Source organism: Python bivittatus, unplaced genomic scaffold (genome assembly GCF_059951505.1).
Source record: "Python bivittatus isolate LINGU-HERP-01145 unplaced genomic scaffold, Pbiv_v1 ctg000700_np1212, whole genome shotgun sequence".
NCBI classification, from domain to species: domain Eukaryota; kingdom Metazoa; phylum Chordata; class Lepidosauria; order Squamata; family Pythonidae; genus Python; species Python bivittatus.
This window is the reverse complement of record NW_028277098.1, coordinates 58,377,104-58,395,963: the sequence shown is the minus strand read 5'-3', so window position 1 is coordinate 58,395,963 and position 18,860 is coordinate 58,377,104. Positions and strand designations below refer to the sequence as shown.

At 38.7% G+C, this 18,860-nt stretch overlaps 1 protein-coding gene across 2 annotated transcripts in view; it reads right to left on the bottom strand.

Moving 5' to 3' along the window:
• The window catches only part of SCUBE3 (signal peptide, CUB domain and EGF like domain containing 3), a 139,220-nt gene that overhangs the window by 34,143 nt on the left and 86,217 nt on the right, over window positions 1–18,860 (bottom strand). For both annotated transcript variants that reach the window (XM_088153830.1, XM_088153828.1), the window contains 3 exons: window positions 10,745–10,861; window positions 6,080–6,202; window positions 3,092–3,208 (listed from right to left, as the gene is read on the bottom strand). In XM_088153830.1, coding sequence (XP_088009956.1) covers window positions 3,092–3,208; window positions 6,080–6,202; window positions 10,745–10,861 — 357 coding nt within the window. The remainder of the gene's footprint in view (window positions 1–3,091; window positions 3,209–6,079; window positions 6,203–10,744; window positions 10,862–18,860) is intronic.

The following is an 18,860-nucleotide window of genomic DNA, read 5'->3' as shown; positions in this document are numbered from 1 at the left end:
ATTATTTAAATATCTGGAGGTAGTATTCCATTCCTCAGGCAAGAGGGCCCAAAATGAATATGTGTATTGCAGACAGTACATAAAAATGTGGCATATATTTTAAGGTTCTTCTGACTGAAAGAGGCAGTTTTGTGCCTCATGCCATCAAACTACTGGAGGCCAAGTTGTTGGCTCAGCTCTAATATGGAGTTCAGTTAGAGGCATATCCCAATTATTTCCCTCTAGTATAATCAAAATCTTGAGAGCAGTGCTTCAGATCCTCAGGTTCATCCCAATGCCTTCTTGTGACAACAGACTTATTACCCAAAGTGGAGTCTTGGGTTTGGCTGGCCATCTTTAATCTCTGGTTGAAGTTTAACTTCTGTCTGACGTGCCTGACTCCTCTAATAATATTTGATAAATTTCATCTGCCTAGAAGAGTACCTTATTCAATAAACTGCCCCTCTCACTCTTTCCTGAGTTTTTGCTCTCCATGGGCTATGATTAAGCTAGCATCCAAATCCCGGACAATGAATTACAAAACAAGTTCAAGCTAGTCAGCAGCCAGCTACTGTAAACATCTTCCTCCTTTGAAATGTTCAATGGTCACACAGTCTTCTTACAGCCCCGATTTAACATCCTTCTGTCAGCTGTGCTGGAAGGTAGATTCATCAGCTTTCATTATAAAGAGTGTGTCTGCCCATGTGCCTCAAGGGAAACTGGAATGGCATGTTCTGCTATGCTGCGAATTTTATAGGGATCTATGCAACAAATTTATTATCACCCTTTCAGTAATTTTTCCAAGCCATTCAGATGAATTACTTCTTACCCTTTTATTTGCAGATTGGAGGCCTGCTGCTACTTAAAATGTAGCAAAATTGTGTGCACTGGCATATCACGTGTAGCAAGAGATAACAAGGGGACCCCAGCAAAACTGGTAATCCACCTTTTTCTCCAGCTGTAATATATAACCCCTTACTGACTTTATGTTATTGTCTGTTTTATTATGTGTGTATTATTGTCTGGATATTTCAGATCTTGTAGACTATTTTATGATCTTTGGCCATAATAAAGAATTCATTCATCATGTTAGTAGTTGACTTATACTGGAACTAGACAGCAGGCATTAATCATGGTTTAGTTGTACTGATTTTCTCAGCAGCATTCAAGCTATTGATCACAGTATTTTGAGATGTTTAACCAGTAAGGGACTTGGCTAAATGCTCCCAAAAATGGTGCTTGGGACCACTGTTTGGCTTCCTGAACACTGGCTTATGGAATACTTTAGGATTCTATTTGCCCCCTATGTTTTTTAACATTTGTATGAAGTTGCTGAGAGAACTCTAGGTCAGCTAGAGTTTCTGTGCTCTGTCTCTCTCTTTTATCTTATGCCAAGAAGATTGCTGAAGTCCTGTATCACTGAATATAGGATGTAGCTAACAAGTTAAGGATTAATTTAGACAAGCCAGAGATACCACAGACCTGCAGCCAAACTTCTCTGGGATCGAGAATATTACCTCCTACTAAAGAATCAGATTTACAACAGGCAGATAACTGCTATGGCCAAGAATGCCTTTGCCCTGGTATGGTTGGTGTGCTCCCTTAACACAATGGACTGTGTCTTAAATACTGCCATTTAAATTGCTACAATCTGTCAGTAACTCTGCCTAGAACAGTGCCTGGAAATTATACCTAGTATAAAATATTGTTTTCTTGAATGTCCTCTGTTGACTCTATCACACAAATTCTGTAGCATCTGCTGCAGTTCCCAATTTGTTTCTAGGTACAATTCAATGTGAAAAGTCTTCTCTACGTAGGCCTAAGTAAATTGGGCCTAGTACATGTTAAAGACCCTCTTCACGCATATGAACCTGGCTATAATTTACAATCTGCGCCATAAACAGAAACTTGGTTGCCAATAACTTGGGATATGGAGAGCACCCAACCATGGAACTTTCCCCTTAAGGATGTTAACCTGTCCATCTTTGTTTAATTTTAGGTGGTCCATTGAAATCTTTCTCTGCTTTTGAAAAAAGTAAAATCTAAACTTGTGCTAGATTTTATTTTATTTTTCTTATTAGAGATGGCATTAAAATTAAAGTTGTATATTGCCTTTTCCATGACAAGCAAATCATAAATTTAATTTAAAAAATTAATAACTGCAATTAACAAGCAGGTATGACCTCCATATTTAGATCAGAAGAACATACAACATTTTTGCCAAACACCTACTCCTTGTCCTTTAGTAATAACCTGAGATGTTTCCTAGGAGATGGCTCCTACTGGAAATGTTTAAAAGACACTGTGTTGCCATTCCATCTTTCCCTCCAAAATAACTTTTCATCATTAGAAAAAAGAGAAAGGAAGAGGTATGTTTCAGGTATAAAATAACCTCTTTTGGAAATTCTGTGACTAAGGCAGTGGACCTTCCCAAAAAGTCTTCTCAGTTCATTAGAGCTGACAGTCAAAAGGAAGTGTCCAGTACTTCCACCCTTCCCTCAACAGATTTATTCAGGATCATAAAAACAAATTATAAAATTGTCAGGGAAATACAGGCAGATTCCAAATAGAAGAAAACATTAATGAACACCTTATAAAATGTTATGCCATATACATAACAAAAGCCTTATTTGAGACTGCTTGTCTCACCCTAATTTCTTAGCAGTCTTGTCCAATCCTCTGCCCAACCACTGCCATCTAACACTATTTTTAATGTGAATTATCCTTGATTAACATCATAGCAATTGTTATTGAATCCATTATTTAAATTTCATAATCCATTATCCAATTTCCAATTGTGGCCAACAGCAAAGTGTTCTGATGATAAATACTATATTTATAGATACCAACTATGCAGCACAAAGGTTTTAATAGATAAAATTGTGGGTAACATGGTTCTCCAAATATATTCTCCCTAACCAAATTCCAGCCCTACTTAAGCCAACCAAACTGAACTACAGGTTTTTTGGATGCCAGAGGCACTAGGCTCCAGCTAAATGAAGAAAGAAGATGTTACTCGTTGGGAGAGATAGCAGGATGAAAATTCACAAAAGAGGTACCAAAAAGGTGACTGGGACAATGTTCCATACATCCCCATCTATCACACTGATACCTCCACAGTGAGTGAGTCCATACAGCATGTAGCCTTTGTGACACAGGCACTGGAAACTCCCTGGTGTATTTACACAGATGTGGTCACAAGTTCTATCAAAGGAGCATTCATCAATATCTGGGAACAAGGAAAGAGAGCATAAACTACATTTTAATACGTAAGTAGTACCTCCTTGAGGTTAGGATTATTTTGCTTTTTTACTAACCAGAAATTGTGAAACTATAACAAATTGCCCAGGGTTAGGAGAACATTAGGAGAAAATATCATTCTAATAGAAATTAACTAGTTTACTTTGGTAGCATGATTTTTCTTGGACTCTCCCCACCATCCCAAAAATAAGGGTGCAAATTAAGTTTCAAAATAATTATATATGGCAGTTTCTAGTTAAAAACTTATATTAGTCTAGGGTTATGTTATTGCCCAACTTATCACAATGCTAAAAGCCCTGAGATGGTGAAAGAAATCACAGAAGCAGGAAAAGGAGAAGTTTTAATAATTGGGGACTTCAATCCCCTCATACAGATTGTGTACACTTATGCTCAGGCCACAAAAAATAAAGCAAATTTCAAGATACCCTAAATGTTTGTGCTTTAGAACAGTTGGTTTTGGAACTAACCAGAGAGATACAACCCTAAATTTTTGGATGCGGTGGCGCAGCGGCTAAATGACGCTGAAAGTTGCCGGCCAGAAATGGTCGACACTTCAGTGGTTTGAGCCCAGCTTTCGCACAGCAGAGTGAGCTCCTGTTTCCTCCCCAGCTCCTGTCAACCCAACAGATCGAAAACTTACGTGAGTAGATAAATGGGTACTCTCACTCCGGTGGGAGGAAAAATGCTGGCGGCGCCTTGCAAAAGGAGTCGGGAGCAGTTGCCGGAAGCGCGGAAGCCGTGCACGCCCGAAAAAGGCGCGAAGCAACGGAAATCCCGCCTCCTGCACTCGCCAGCTGGGCTCTGCTCTAGGAAGGAGGCAATGGCAAACCACTTCCAAAAACACCTTGCCTTGAAAACTGCAAGGACTCGTCCAAGCAGTCACCGTAGAGTCGGTAACAACTGAGTGCGGATTAAAAAAAAACAACACAACCCTAAATTTAATCCTAAGTGGTAACTGTGATAGGTACAAAGTAGGTTATAAACCAAATGGATACAATGTCCACAATTCTGTTGCATTAGCATATGTGCAAATGTGAAACTGCCAAGAGGGTCCAACACAGTTGCATTTGACTGCAAAACTAAAAACTTCTGAAAAGGAGCTGGTGAAAGTGCTGGTGAAGGTGCTGGTGAAAAAAGAAGACTGAGGGCAAATTCACACATGTCCTGTGTGAGGACATGAGGACAGCCCACTATCCATATCTAGAAAACATTTCTGTATCCCATCATCCATCTGCAGCTGAGGCAGCCCAAGGCTGGCTTTTGGCACTCTGTGCTAGAAATTGTGTTTTCCCTATTATCCTGCTACTGCATGTAGGCAATGCAGGGTCATGTTGATGAGCAACACTGAGAATATGAAGCCCTGAAACTGAATAGTTTCTCCCTGGCTTAAGACACATCACTAGAAGTGTAATTCAAAGGACACATCTCCTGTACTTCTGGCAGGGAATTCCCCTCCTAGTGGCTGCTAATCCCAGAAGCCCTGGCTCCTCATCTCTCTCCTCATATAACGTTGCTAAGGGGAATTCACAACTGCCACATTGATCCCCATAGTTAAACCTCTTTCTCAAAATCTGGCTCTTCAACAACAGAGGAAAAGGGTGGTGGTGGTTGTTAAGGGGAAATATTAAGAAGTTCTTTATATTTTAATCAGAAAACAAGTCAAAGCATTAGAAAAAGGAATGAAAAGAATGTTTATGTTGGAATAAATGGACAATTTTCTCAATGGGGGAAGTGGAAGCCTTACAAGACTGTATTGGGATCTGTGTTTCCTAACTTATTCATAAATGATCTTGACTTAGGGGTATACAATGAACTTCCAAATTGGCAGATAATAGTATTCAGGATGGTAAAAAAGTGATTATGAAGGGCTCCAGAAGATCTCTAAGCTAGATGAATGATCATTTCAAAATGATGTATGCTGAGGCAAAAAATCCTAACTTTACATGTACACTGATGAAGTCTGAGCTGCCTGTAACTAACCTGGAAAAAGTCTTGGGGTTATAGTGAATAATGAGGATAGTGTGTGACAACTGTGCAAAAGACAAGTTCCATGGGACAGTCATTAAGAATGAGAATGAAAATAAATTCCCAACGTTGTTAACCCTTATTCAACCAAAATGACCAGGAGGGTTGAATATTTCTCCTATGAGAAAAGGCAAAAATATTTAGGATTCTCTAGACTGGAAAAAGAATGACTGAGGGGGGACGTGATCAAGTTCTATAAAATTACACATGGCATGGAGAAGATGGGTAGCATTTTCAAATACTGGCTTCAGAGGTCACCCAATGAAGCCAGTTGGAAGTAAATTTAAAACAGACCCAAAAAAGCACTTTTTCACACAGAATATAATTTTCCCATGAAATTATGAGGGCCGCTATCCTGGATGGCTTTAAAAGGAGAAGGGATAAATATTTGGACAACAAGGACATTATTATAACACATCTGTCAAGATTCAGTGTTACATCCAAACTGAGGGCACTCTACCACTAAATAGTAGATTGCAAGGGAACAACAGTAAATATTTTCTGCTTGTGAGCACCCTAGAGGAATCTAGTTGGCTACTATAAGAAACAAAATGCTAGACTAAGATGAGTATTGACCTGCTCCAGCAGGGCCAGTCTTACATTCTTAAGTTAATATTATATAAAATAGCACACAGCAAACTCAAAGCTATGAAACATTGAAATCCAAACCTCATAGACAGCTGTTTTCAATGTTGACTATCAAAACAGAAATTAAATTGAGAGTGCTTCGTATGTGATTTAGTTCTATGCCTAAATCTTCATATTCAAATAACTGCTTCATTATTATTTCCAGCATGATATGAGAAGACTTTACCTTGGCATGTCCTTTCATTGATAAGCAATTTATATCCCTTTTTACAACTGCATTCAAAACTGCCGACTGTGTTCCTGCAGATGTGGTCACAGCCACCATTGTTCAATCTACATTCATCTATATCTGTAATGAGAAGAAAAAAACACAGAGCAAAACATGCTTAGCTACCAAAAAAAAAAAAAAAAAGTGACAATCAAATGAATGCCATAAAGGATGATTCAACAGAAAAGGAACTGAACAAATGGCTTGGATTTCTGGTTCAGATTCAATTTATATGCTAAATTTGATGTGTGCCCATAATTTCTCATGCTGTAGGGTACTTACAGATTAGGTTTTTGTTACCCAATCACCCTGTACTGCTTGAAATTTTATGATAATCCAGATAAAGGTATGCATTGGATCTGGCTAACACCCAAACCAAGCTAAACTGACTTGGACAGTTTCTTTTAACATGGATTAAATCCAAAATGGAGTGCTTCTGAAGCTTTGTTAGTGTTTTGGGTATTTCTAAGGATACTGAGCAGTTGTGTTTGGGAAAAATTCATAATTTCTAAGATCCCCATGTAAGGAAATGCAGGAGAGAGAAAGAAAGAGAGAAAGAAGAGGACTGTAATATAGTGGTGTGTTGGTCCTAAGATTGGGATGACCCAGGTACAAATCATAATGAGCTATTTAAACTCCCTGAGTGACTCTCATTCTCTCTCAACCCAGCATACTTTATAGGGTTAATGTTGGGGAAAAGCTTTAATTATAATAAAATGTAAATATAAAGTTTTGTAGACTATACAAATGTGACTACGTAGAATTATTTATTGCAATATGTATCACATCTTTCTGACACAAAGCCTGTTTATAACAGTTAAATGAACATAAGATCACACAAAGATTAATGAAATGATATACCTTTTAAAAATTAAAACAATTTGAAGCAGCAGTAACATACAGGAATCATCACTTTCAAAAGCCAGGAAAAGCTTGATTTCAAAGAGAAGTTTTCAGTAAGCAATTGAAAGCATCCACTGAATGGGCTGTGATAATTTACTGGGAAGGCAGAACTTCCAGATAGTATGTGATCCTACTGACACCTCTCATTTATTGACATCTATATCATTTTTAAATGGGTAGCACAAGGTAGCACTGAAGACAACAAAGAACCAATGTTTTATTTGTCTGACAATTAACTTCAAACAAGAGCCAAGTGATTATATTCTAAATTTAGCTGTAATTTTAGAATTACTTTTTAGGGCACCCTCTTGAACAACTCATTATGAGAGGTTACTGAACTTGCCTGGCAGTAGCTGGTCTCTCACAAATTGCAAACAAATTAAAGCTGAAAAGCTCACTTGGTTATGTCTATCTCTTAGATGTCAAATACTAACAGTCACTTTAAATGTCCTTTGGATAGAAAGATGGGATATAAATTGAATTAATAACAATAATAATGAAGAGACCCTCCAAAAATAATTTGGCTATTGAGCAAACTATAGGATCAAGGTATAGGATCAAGGAATGGTATAGGATCAAGGAAAAGAACAACTTGCTGAAGGAGGTAATGAAGAACAATTTGGCACACACATTCAGATCCTGTGTGCAAAGCAAGCCATATATATGCAACATCTGAAAAGTGACCATAATATTTCATTTTTGTCCTATAAAAGTTCTACACAAAACATGTCTGAAGAAAAGAAAATGCCCTAGAAAAGTGGAAACAAACAGGGAAATGGTTCTGAAAAGAGATTATGTAAAATTATTGATAAAATAATGTATGCATGTTGTACCACATTTCAACTGTAATTGTTCAAAATACAATCTTGTTAAAATTATCTATCCTGCATTGGTTACTCACAATGTGCTGATTTTCTATAGCATTGCTTTAAAAACCTTTCCCTCACTTGGTGTCTTCTGGATGAGCTGGGAATAAAAATCCAACTATTGGGATTTTAAGAGTTGTAGTCCTGACATATTTCAAAGCTAATGAGGGCAAGATTGCTCTAAAGAAAGAGTAATTTGACTAAGTTGTTCAGGAAGTCATTAGTCATGAAGAGATAAAGGCATGGCCAAAGATTGCCTTAGACTCAATATCACAGCTACAAGGTCTGTATGAGACCTGAATGAGTATGTGTTTGGAAACTGCTCGGTATTTATAACTCCTATTAAGAATATCCTTGAAGACTGAAGATTATAAAAATCAATGCTTGAATGAAATAGGAGAGTGGCTTCAGACAAATTCAAAACTATGGGGAATATTGTATAAAGAATAAGTACAGTAGAAGAGGAAATTATCTTTGGGGAACCAAACATTGAAATATATATATATATACATATATACATACACACACACACTTATTTATTTATTTATTTATTTATTTATTTTTTAAATTACGATCTGATTGTTTTGCCAAAAATGTAGAAAGACCATATTCTCTGCCTCACTTAATTCCCTAAACTCTCAAAAAGTTCCTACTATCTGTAAAGAAACATTTTTACTTGTGGCACATGTCAGAAAATTTACTGCTAAGAAATGGTCTGTAAAAAGCTGATGAATCCCAGAAAACAAGCTCAGCCAGACATCATCTAAAATTGTTCTCTTGTCTTGCCCCAACCTAACCAACCTCAGCAAGCACAATGAATTGTAAATGTTGTTGTTGTTACTGTTATTATCTTTGACATGTATTAGCAATAAAATAGCTCTGAACAGTAATAAAATCCCAGACACAGAGAATACAGCTCTGGGTTATTATGTTTTCCTGGAATTCCAGCATCTTAGAGGCAGTGAGCTCTGAAAAATAATAATGAAACAAATGAAGTCTGGAATCAGTAAGCTGGTTAGACAGCTTTCAGCAGAAGAGCTGTTTTTTACTTTTAACTAAGGTCACATTCCCTGGAGCTGCCAGAGACAGAACACAGACACCATCCATTTGTGAAGTCTCACCTTTTTTCTCCACAAACTTTTCCAGATTGTTCTTTTTGAAAAAAGTTCACAGTTTTCTCTTAATGCAAAACTCATCTAGTGCCCATCCATCACCAACAGCACAGTATCTTATGATAATAAAATAGCTTGGGTGAGGTTCATATGCTGATTTGTATTTTCACCAAATATTAGAAGTAGACGTAGCTTAATGTCCAGAAGTCCTAACTTCCTGTGATTTTTTTTAAGCTAACATTTCTCTTGTGAGAAAAGGTAACTGGTATCTGTGTATTTATAAAATAGATGGGTAGCTGGAGCATAAGAGAACTGAAGAACAAAGTTGTGCTCAGTCTCCAAATTAGCAGCGATTTCCCACTTTCACAGTGTCATAATCAAATGAGGGAACTGTGCTGTTTGTTAATGAAATGATGCCAAAATGTTCAAGAGATACAAGCAGTGGCATTTCATACAGTACTCTCAGCTGCAGTATATATTCTAGCTGGGAAGCCAAGGTAGGGACTGTACTTCAAAATACCCTTATACCATGGAAAGTCAGCTACAATTACTTACAGAGGAGGAGCAACTGAGATATGTGAAAGGAGATGCTGTTTCATGAATGTGGTTGTCCCAAAAGAGTACCAACCTTAGTATATGTGCATTGCTTTACTGAAACAGTAACCCAATCAGATTTGTAGATTTATACTGGCAGATGGCCTGGCGTAGAAAAGTTTTGGCCACTAGCATACATGTCGGGAAGAAAAGCCAGATAGTAAGTAGTTTTGAAAGAGGAAGGGTAGTCATCTCATGCACAACCAACTCATAAAATTCATAGATAACTGAAGCCCAAGTAGTAGCCCAAGCTCTGCAAGGGGTGGATTATTATATGTAGTGCTTCTGCTCCATCCTTTTGACAAATGTAGCTTGGATTTAAGTAGCTAAATGTATTATACCCACACATCAGTGCATCTTCACTGTTAGCAAGTTTCAGTGTAGTATAACGGTAAGGATGTAAGACTGGGATAGGAAAAACACAAAATACCTCTTCTCCACTCCAGACTGACTGCAACCACCTGCCTAGAAAGAAGTGGAACCACTATAGAACAGTGCCCCCAACTCATACCCATCAGTACTGAGAGAGGGAGGTGGGATTTGGACATTCCTATGCCTACCCATGGAATGTTTTGTGGAAATAACATTATGAAGAGACAATTAAATAGAAGGAAAATTATTTACCTGGTTGAACAAAAGCCTGGTGAAAAAAGTTTTTATACAGCAAACTACTGTGCCTAAAATACAAATAATTCCATTATTCTCGGGTATAATAACAGAGGTAGATTATCAACTGACCTTCCATAAAAGTCAGGATAGAGAAAAGTATCTCTCCACCATATTGTAAACTGCACACAGGCTGTTTTCAAAGGACCATGTCCTAAAATATCCTAGACCTAAACTGTTCAGGTCTTTAAAAGTAACCAACAATGTTTTGAATTGTGACTGTGGACAAAGTGGTGTATGTGATAATCAGTGCCATATATAAAAGCTGAGATATGTATAATGTTAGTTACTTGAGTGCCACTGCTTTGCTTATGTAAGACACACTGTCAATGCATACACAAGAATGACTTAAGAAATGTGAACCTAATTGGCTCTCCCAAGTCCCTTCTCATCCCCCCAACATTTATAACAGCCGGAGGACACAGGCGTATCCTTTTCTCAGCATCAGGTCCATTTATTGATCTAGACTGGTTGCTACTTACCTTTGCAAGTTTTTCTGTCAGGCTGAAGCATGAATCCCATGGGGCAGCTGCAATGTACTCCTGTGGCTGCATCATGGCATTTGCTGTCACAGCCTCCATTGTTAACAGCGCAGGTCTCTGAAAGAATATTAAAATCCAGTTAGAATTATTTGAAAGCACACATACATTTAAGACTTTGCCAGTATCCCGAAAAGGCTTTTCAAACATGGATATATGCAGTTCTATAAAGATTCTAATGTAGGAATGAGATGTCTTAAGAGCTGGATTTATGGAAATGATGGCACTGTTTCTAGATGTAAAACTCCTTGGCTTAAATATAAAATCTGAATAAATCACTTAGACTCAAATCCAAACCTCTGAAAAGTTAAGGCTTTTAATAGGGTAAAATGTTTTGTTAATTCAATTAATCAATGTTTTATAGTTATTTATAATATAGTTATTATAAAAGTATAAATATATTTCACTTCTACTCTGAATGAATGCCTGGATTTTTCTAAGACAGGTATAGGGAGAAGAATGCACAATAATATGCCCTATCATTACAACTGGGTCAAAAGAGCTTTGAATAATATCTAACGCATTCCCTATTAAGGAATAAATGGAGCTATTGGATCAAGCTTCTGTTTTGAAGATTATCTGGAATAGTGTCCAACACATCTGGAGGGCATAAGGTTGGGTTATAGTGACAGCCAGTGGGAGGGCTGATATTCTCAAGGAAGAATTGATGGGTGTGGAGAAAGAGGCTTATCCTTTCACTTACCTACCAAATCTCCCGTCAATGTTGACACTTGATTTTTTAAGAAGTATTTTTTCTCCACTAGATTATGATATTGGAAGTGAGCCTGCTTGAGAAAAGGGGTGGGGCAGAAGAGGCTTTTGCAGGAAGAAAGTGAAGGAGACACGAAGGATGAAGCAAATCAGACCTACTTTCTACCTTTAAACCTGCTCCTCCATCCCCAGCATCTCAGCAAATGTGGAGTTAGACAACATGTTTGCAGGAAAAGAAAAACAACTGTTAAGTTTCTTCCTTTAGACATCCACATATACATATACCTTTCTTGAGAGTTAGAAATTCAGATCCTTCTGTTTAAGCCTGCCCCAATTATTTATAATGTGTACACACACGTATTGGGTAGGTGTGCATACACACATATGGATTCGTGGCAGCATCCTACCAATATCCAGATGACATAATCCCAGAAGGGTGAAGGTGAAGAGATGTAGCTTAGTTTTGAATTTATAACAGGTGTTTTTTTCTATTGGGAAAAAAATGTCAGGCAGTAGAATCAAAACAGTCATTTAATCAGCTGACAAATTTAAGAGCAAATTATAGAGGTGAACCCAGTTTTCCTTCTGAGACATATATGGAAAAATTAAATTCTTGTCTGACTCTACCAAGCCATTATTTAATTCCACTGTGACAAGGGAACACAGAGTTGGTGGTCCAAATTCACAAGCAAAATGTGTACCTTTTAAGAGCGAGCTTTCCAAGAAAAGAAATGTAACAAAATGTTATATCCAAAAGATAAATAGAATGGGGAAAATTGTCAGCCAATTATACTACTAAGATAATTCCTGGCATTCTTGCCAGCATGAGCCCTTGGATATAAAGGCAAAAGTGGGGCACATACATGCCCAGGATTAAAAGTACCAATGACAAGGAATAGACTGAAATGTTATTTTAATGTAATTTTATTAGCCACCTAAAGAATTTATCTGCAAGATAGTTCCAAGAAATCAGTTTTAAGTTGTTGTAGGAAGGAAGTTTGGTTAAAATAACTTGTTAATGAAGATTAAGCAGCAAGAACATCAGCTGCCATGTGTCTTGGGCTTTAATGAATGGAATATCTTCTGGATGTTACTGAGGGAAGAAATTGAAATGGTTTCCACCTGAAAGCAACTTATACCTTGCAACTAAAATATAATAACCAAATTTCCTCAGTTCTTCAACTCACTAACATTTTAACCCATGTAGAATCAGGGATGCCAAATTAGAGTAATTTGAAGATACAATTTTCCTTTAAACAATACCTTGTAAAAACATCTATGAAGTCTGGGCCTTTTGAATGCAAAAAGATCCAGAAAGGTCAACACATGAGGCAAACAATCCATTTCAAGATAGCAAGAATTTATGCTTGGGGTATCAATGATTTACACACAAATTGATTTAATATGTAATCTCTTATTCCAGAATTGCAGTGATAGAACAGAACATTGCAAGTGATCCCCATTAAATACAGAAGACCATCTAGGTGTCCCTGATCTTGAGAATAGAAAGGAAGGGTTGTATAAGGTTTTTTTAAGTGACCTGTCCCTAAAACAGAGCATCTAAATTCCATTTCCATTTTGGTTCAGTTTCATAGAATTATAAAATATTCTTGGAAATCAACTAGTCCAAACCCCTACTAGTGCAAAAATTCATTACTACAGAATCCCTGTCAGATGGCAACCCAGCCAGAGACATCTGCAGAATCCTACAGTCTCATCAGAATGAAAAAAAAAAAAAAAATTATTTAACACATTTATATGGCTGCCCAGCTCACACACAGTGACTCCAGGCGGCTTACGAAGTAAAATCCCCAATACAAAAACCCATCAACACCCATCCCTTGTGGCAGCCAAAAACACAATCAACAGAACCACTTGAGCGGCTCCTTTTCAGCTTGGGGTCCCCAGGCCTGCCGGCAAAACCACACCTTCAGGGCCTTCTAGAACAACATCAAGGTGGGGGCCAATCTTAATTCAGAGGGAATAACATTCCACAGGGAAGGGGCCACCATGGAAAAGACCGTTCTTCATGATCCCATTAGATGTACTTCCCTCAATGCTGGGACCCGCAACATACCCAACTTCCCTGCTCTGGTGGGCCGGGTAGATGTAACTGAAGAAAGGCAGCCCTTCAAATAACCAGGCCCCAAGCCATGAAGGGCTTTAAAGGTGATAACCAGCACCCTGAATTGGACCCAGAAGCAGATCGGCAACCAATGCTGCTCCCGCAAAAGAGGTGACACATGTGCAAATCTGGACTTGCGCAGAACTACTGTATGTGGGCCATTGCATTTTGAACCAACTAAAGTTTCCAAATACTCTTCCAGGGTAGCCCCATGTAGAATGTGTTATAATAGTCCAAGCAGGAAGTGACTAGGGCGTGGGTTACTGTGAGAAGGGCACACCTGAAATGGAATGGGCGCAACTGACACACAACTCGTAGTTGTGCAAAGGCGCTCCTGGCCACGACTGCCACCTGCTCCTTGAGCAGGAGTCATGGGTCCAGGACAATCCCCACACTGTGCACTGGGTCCATCTGGGGCAGTGCCAAACCATCCATGACCAAAGGTGGTAATTCTCCAAGAACCAAGGAGCCCTAGATCCAAAGCCACTCCATCTTGCTAGGGTTCAGCTTCAACCTGTTGCTCCCCATCCAGACCTCAACAGCCTCCAGGCACTGAGAAAGGGCAGTTGCAGGATCGTTTAACCAATCATGGGCAGAGATGTATAACTTTATATATAACAGATGTATAACAGAGATGTATAAATAAAAATTAGTGTTGTGATGCAAGCTTCATCCCTTATGTATGTGTATGAAACATCATGACACATGTCAAAAGGGGTGCAACTTATGTTACAGTGGCACAAAAATTATTCCATTCTTTGCACCCCTCCTATGGATGCCTCTGAATCTAATCTCTGTTTAAATACTTCCATAAAACAGAGTCCATTCCTGAGGCAGGGGGCTCCACTGATGAATGGTTTTACCACTAGAAAATTCTTCCTGATGTCCAATCAAAACCTATTTCCTTGTAATTTAAACTCACTGTTTGTCCTTCTTGTCATCTGGAACAACACTGAAGAAGAGTATCCTGCCTTCTACAAGACAGCCCTTCAAGTCTTTTTTTTCCCCCAAGGTAAAAATAACAAATGCTTCCAGCTATTCCTCATAAGTCTTTCCAGATCCTTATCATCTGAATTTCTCTCCTCTAACACTCCAGTTGGTCAATGTCCTTCCTAAAATGCACTGTCCAGAATTGGATGCAATATTCTAGAAACAGTCTGACCCAATACAGACTAGAAAGAAATTACTTTTCTTGATCTTGATATTATACTTCTGTTGATGCAGCTTAGAACTGTGTTTGGGTTTTTTTTTAGCTACATCATACTTTTGACTCATGCTCAGTTTATGATTTACCAAGACATCCAGATCTTTTTTGCATTTACAGCTACCCAATACTGCCTCATGCCTTTGATTTTTCCTGTTTTTCCCACCCAAATGAAAAACTGCATTTTTCTAAATTAGGAACTCTTGATTTCCTAAATCCCCCTTCTTTGTTCCTTCTTCCTCAACTGGTGCACAATTATATTACCCATGTCTAATTTTTGAGAAGTACCCAACCCTCCTGTACTCCTATAGATCCAAAGATTTATGTTCATGGAATTCTAATATTTCTCTAAGCTTGTTGAAATTGGCTCTCCTGAAGTCTAATGTGAATGCATGACTATGCTCCCATGTTTGTTTCAGTAGAATCTTGAACCTAAGATACCATAGTCCCAAAGTTTCCACTTTCCACTGCTGTTCAGCTGTTCCCTATTGGATAGGATCAGATCTAGGATAGCCAATCTCCTTTTTTCTTCTTTAACCTTCTGGAAAAGGAAATAATCAGCAAGACCACTAAAGAATTTTTGGGACCTTGCTGTCTTGGCTGAATTGGTTTTTCAAAAGTCTTCCATTGTTACTATGTCTGTCTTCTCAGAAAGTTCTGTAATCTAGTCCAGATCTTTGGTGATCAAGAGCATATACCACAAACATTGACTGTTGCTTCCCCTGCCTTATATTCCTACCCAAATGCTCTTGGAGTAGACCATAGTGCTCAGATTCCAGGATCTCTACATACATTTATTAGGTACTCATTAGAACATAAATGTGGTTCAGTCCTACAAGAAACATCTCACCTAGCTACATTTCTCCCCAAATATTTGATCACTGAAACTGTCTCTGCTTTCATGTCATTCTGTAACAGTTGTTCTCTCCCAGCTGAATTCTATTAAAAACAGATCATGCTCATTCATTTCAATAATGCAGACAAACAAAAAACAAAAAAAACCCTAATAGTTAGAATTTTGACTAATTTTATAAGAGGATTAGTAGAAATTCAGCATGTGTGCCAATTTCTAGGACTACACAATGTTGTTAGTACATTGTTAGCTCATTCCTCACTCCCAAATATATCCATAAATTAGATTTGATTTTAAAATTCTAATACTTATCACCAGTATTTGATTTTAGACTGAGCAATGCAAATGATTATATTTCCCCTGCAATTACCAGCCACATCCAAACCAATTATAACACATAGAGCAACAGGACAGTATAGAGGTAATTACTGTTAGCACCATGTCTCTTTCTAACCTGATTCTACTATTTTGTTTGTTTCACTGAATGTCTAGGTGTAGAGTACCCTTAACTGATATTTTCAATAACAAATTCACAGTCGCCTTCATCCAGTGCATGTCCTTTTTTCAGAATGTAGTACTGCTAAGGCACACATAATTTTATATAGCCATCAAAGTCCTGTGGAGTTCTGGACCTGAGTATAAAATAACTTTTGAAAAAGGTATTTTCAGAATCATAAGCTGAAATTTAAAAAAATTAACTGATTTTCTTATGTCTAGCTCTTACATACTTTAGCAAGCAGCAGCACCTGCTTGTTCCTTTCAGATTTAGAAAGCTAAGCAAGGTTAACTATACTTACTACTATACGTAGTTGGATGGAAGACCACCTGCTAGATCAAGAAATGGCAAAAACATTGTTTTTATTTGTTTGTGTTTTTATTTGTTTGATGTCCCATTCTGTTTATTTTTGTTTCTTGTGTATTACTTTTCAGAAATAAAATTTCATCCCCAAAAGTCAGGAGCTGAAATCGAATTAACTACTGTACACAAAGATATTCAACAAGAGAATGGTGCTATATTGGTTGCATTATACTGAACAAAAGCTTATCCCATTGAAGAAATACAGAATTTATAATCTGATATAAATGGGCTATTTTTTCTCTCAGGATTCTATGACTCTCCAGTCAAAATAGACTCTCAGTGGTATACAACTCTTCCATACAGTAAACTCGTATTACTAATTAGTATTCCAGTAAGTCAGATTAAAATAATAGACATAAATAACACAAACAAGAAACCAACCATTGAGCTCCAAAAATATCCTAATTATCCACAAAGACTGTCCTTGCGACTCTACCCTCAGGAGCCAATTCACACCTCATTCTGCTCCAGTGACCCTTGGGGAGAACTGGGACTTCAGTCCTTCTACCCATATTGTTGCATTCTGCATTGTATAAGTTTGGATAGTCTTCAAGGGCAGCCTTACATGGAGAGAATTGTACTAGTACCATCAGTAACAACCATCAAACCCTACCATTCCTGGACTGATCACAATTAGTGTACCTCTTCCAGCAGGAACTGCAAATCCAAAAGTATCCCCATTTGTGTTCCTGCTCTGCATGGGGGAGCTTGACCCTAACTAGAGCTAAAACCAGTCAGCTTCTGAAGCCATAGCTTCAAGTTATTAACTCTTCTCCAATGAATGCTCATATATAACCCTCCTATCAACCTCTGGCAGCTTTCACCAGCTAGTGGTTCAGAGGTCCAGTCTAGTGGTCAAACTAACAGCAGAGAGAACTCTGTCCACTTCCTAGAAATCCAGCAGCTCAAAGCAAATCTCAGATAACCTGACAAGATGTCTGTCATTTGCCATCTAGCTCCATGTGAGTGCAAGCAAATTCATTCTTCAAATTCATCACAATGGCCCAGCAGATGATTGTCCCAGCTCTCATTCTTCAGAAGGGTCCAGATAACTATAAACAGTGCTGCTGGGTGGCAATCTGCAGATGTGAATGTTGATGCTTACTGCCATGGTGTAGCTGAAATCTGAGTCCTTACCCATGTCATGTCCTAATTGCTCTTCAGGTATCTCCATGCATCTCTTCTGGTGCTTCATTTCCTGGAACTCCTCAGTATAACAACAAGCCCCTCCCTGGACTGATGGACAGGGAGAGGATTCTCAGGAGCAATCCTGTCAAGTGCCTCAGTTGGATTCATATTTCAGAGGTTGACAACTTCCTGCCAGGTTCATGGGAAAATCCCCAAACACCTCCTGGAAACTAAGTGGATCCATCACACATCAGGGCAGACCAACCAAATGGGCCCATCTACTTGAGAAGGACAGTGGCTGTCCTGTCCCAGGCCAAATGCACAAATACATGAGAGGTGGTTGCAAACTTTACTGTGATTTTGTTAGATAAGTGCCCAAGGGGCAGGGAGAATGTGAGCTCAACACACACAGACACACAACAAGAAAGAGGTCCCCAAAGTCAAGCAAGCTTGCCTTTACATGAGTCCCAAATGGAAAGCAGCAGGAACAAAGTAAAGTCCAATAGTTAAAGAGTTACAGAAGATTTCTCAGCCGGTCCATGGTCCAAAGCCAAAGTCAGGGATTCAAAGCACACAGAATCTGGGTTAGCAGACAGCTGTTGCCTACAGAGAGGCTTCGGTTTGCTGATCTACTTAAGTAGAGACAGCTCTGATGTTGCTCATTATGGACGGCACAGCTCCTTTCTTGCAAGGAGCCTCACAGAATGCCTTTGTTCTGCTTAATTCTCTGTGTGATGAGCCCTTGAGCTCTGGCAGCTCAGACTCTTCATCTTTGGAGATGATGGCAGCTGAGATTACCGGATGGCCCCACCTCAACTACCTGCAGATTCTCAGGCAGCGGTTCATCTGGTAACTCTAAAGCCAGCTACTCATTGTTGGTCTCCTCATCTGAGTCTGAGCTTGCCATGACAGTGGCACTGATGAGCTCCATGGACTTCAGAGAGTGATCTGACCACAACAAGGCAGTGATAGAAATATCTACCTTCAGATCACATCTCAATTATTCTGAGACAAAAACCAGATCTAGAATACGCCCTTCCACATGGCTTGGGCAGATGAAGACCTAGGACAAGCCCATGGTGGTCACCTTGCCACGAAATCATGGTGGATGCTTCTGACCCCTTCCTCAAAGAAGACAAATTGACATCTCCCAGGACCAAAAGCCTGGACAGCTCCATT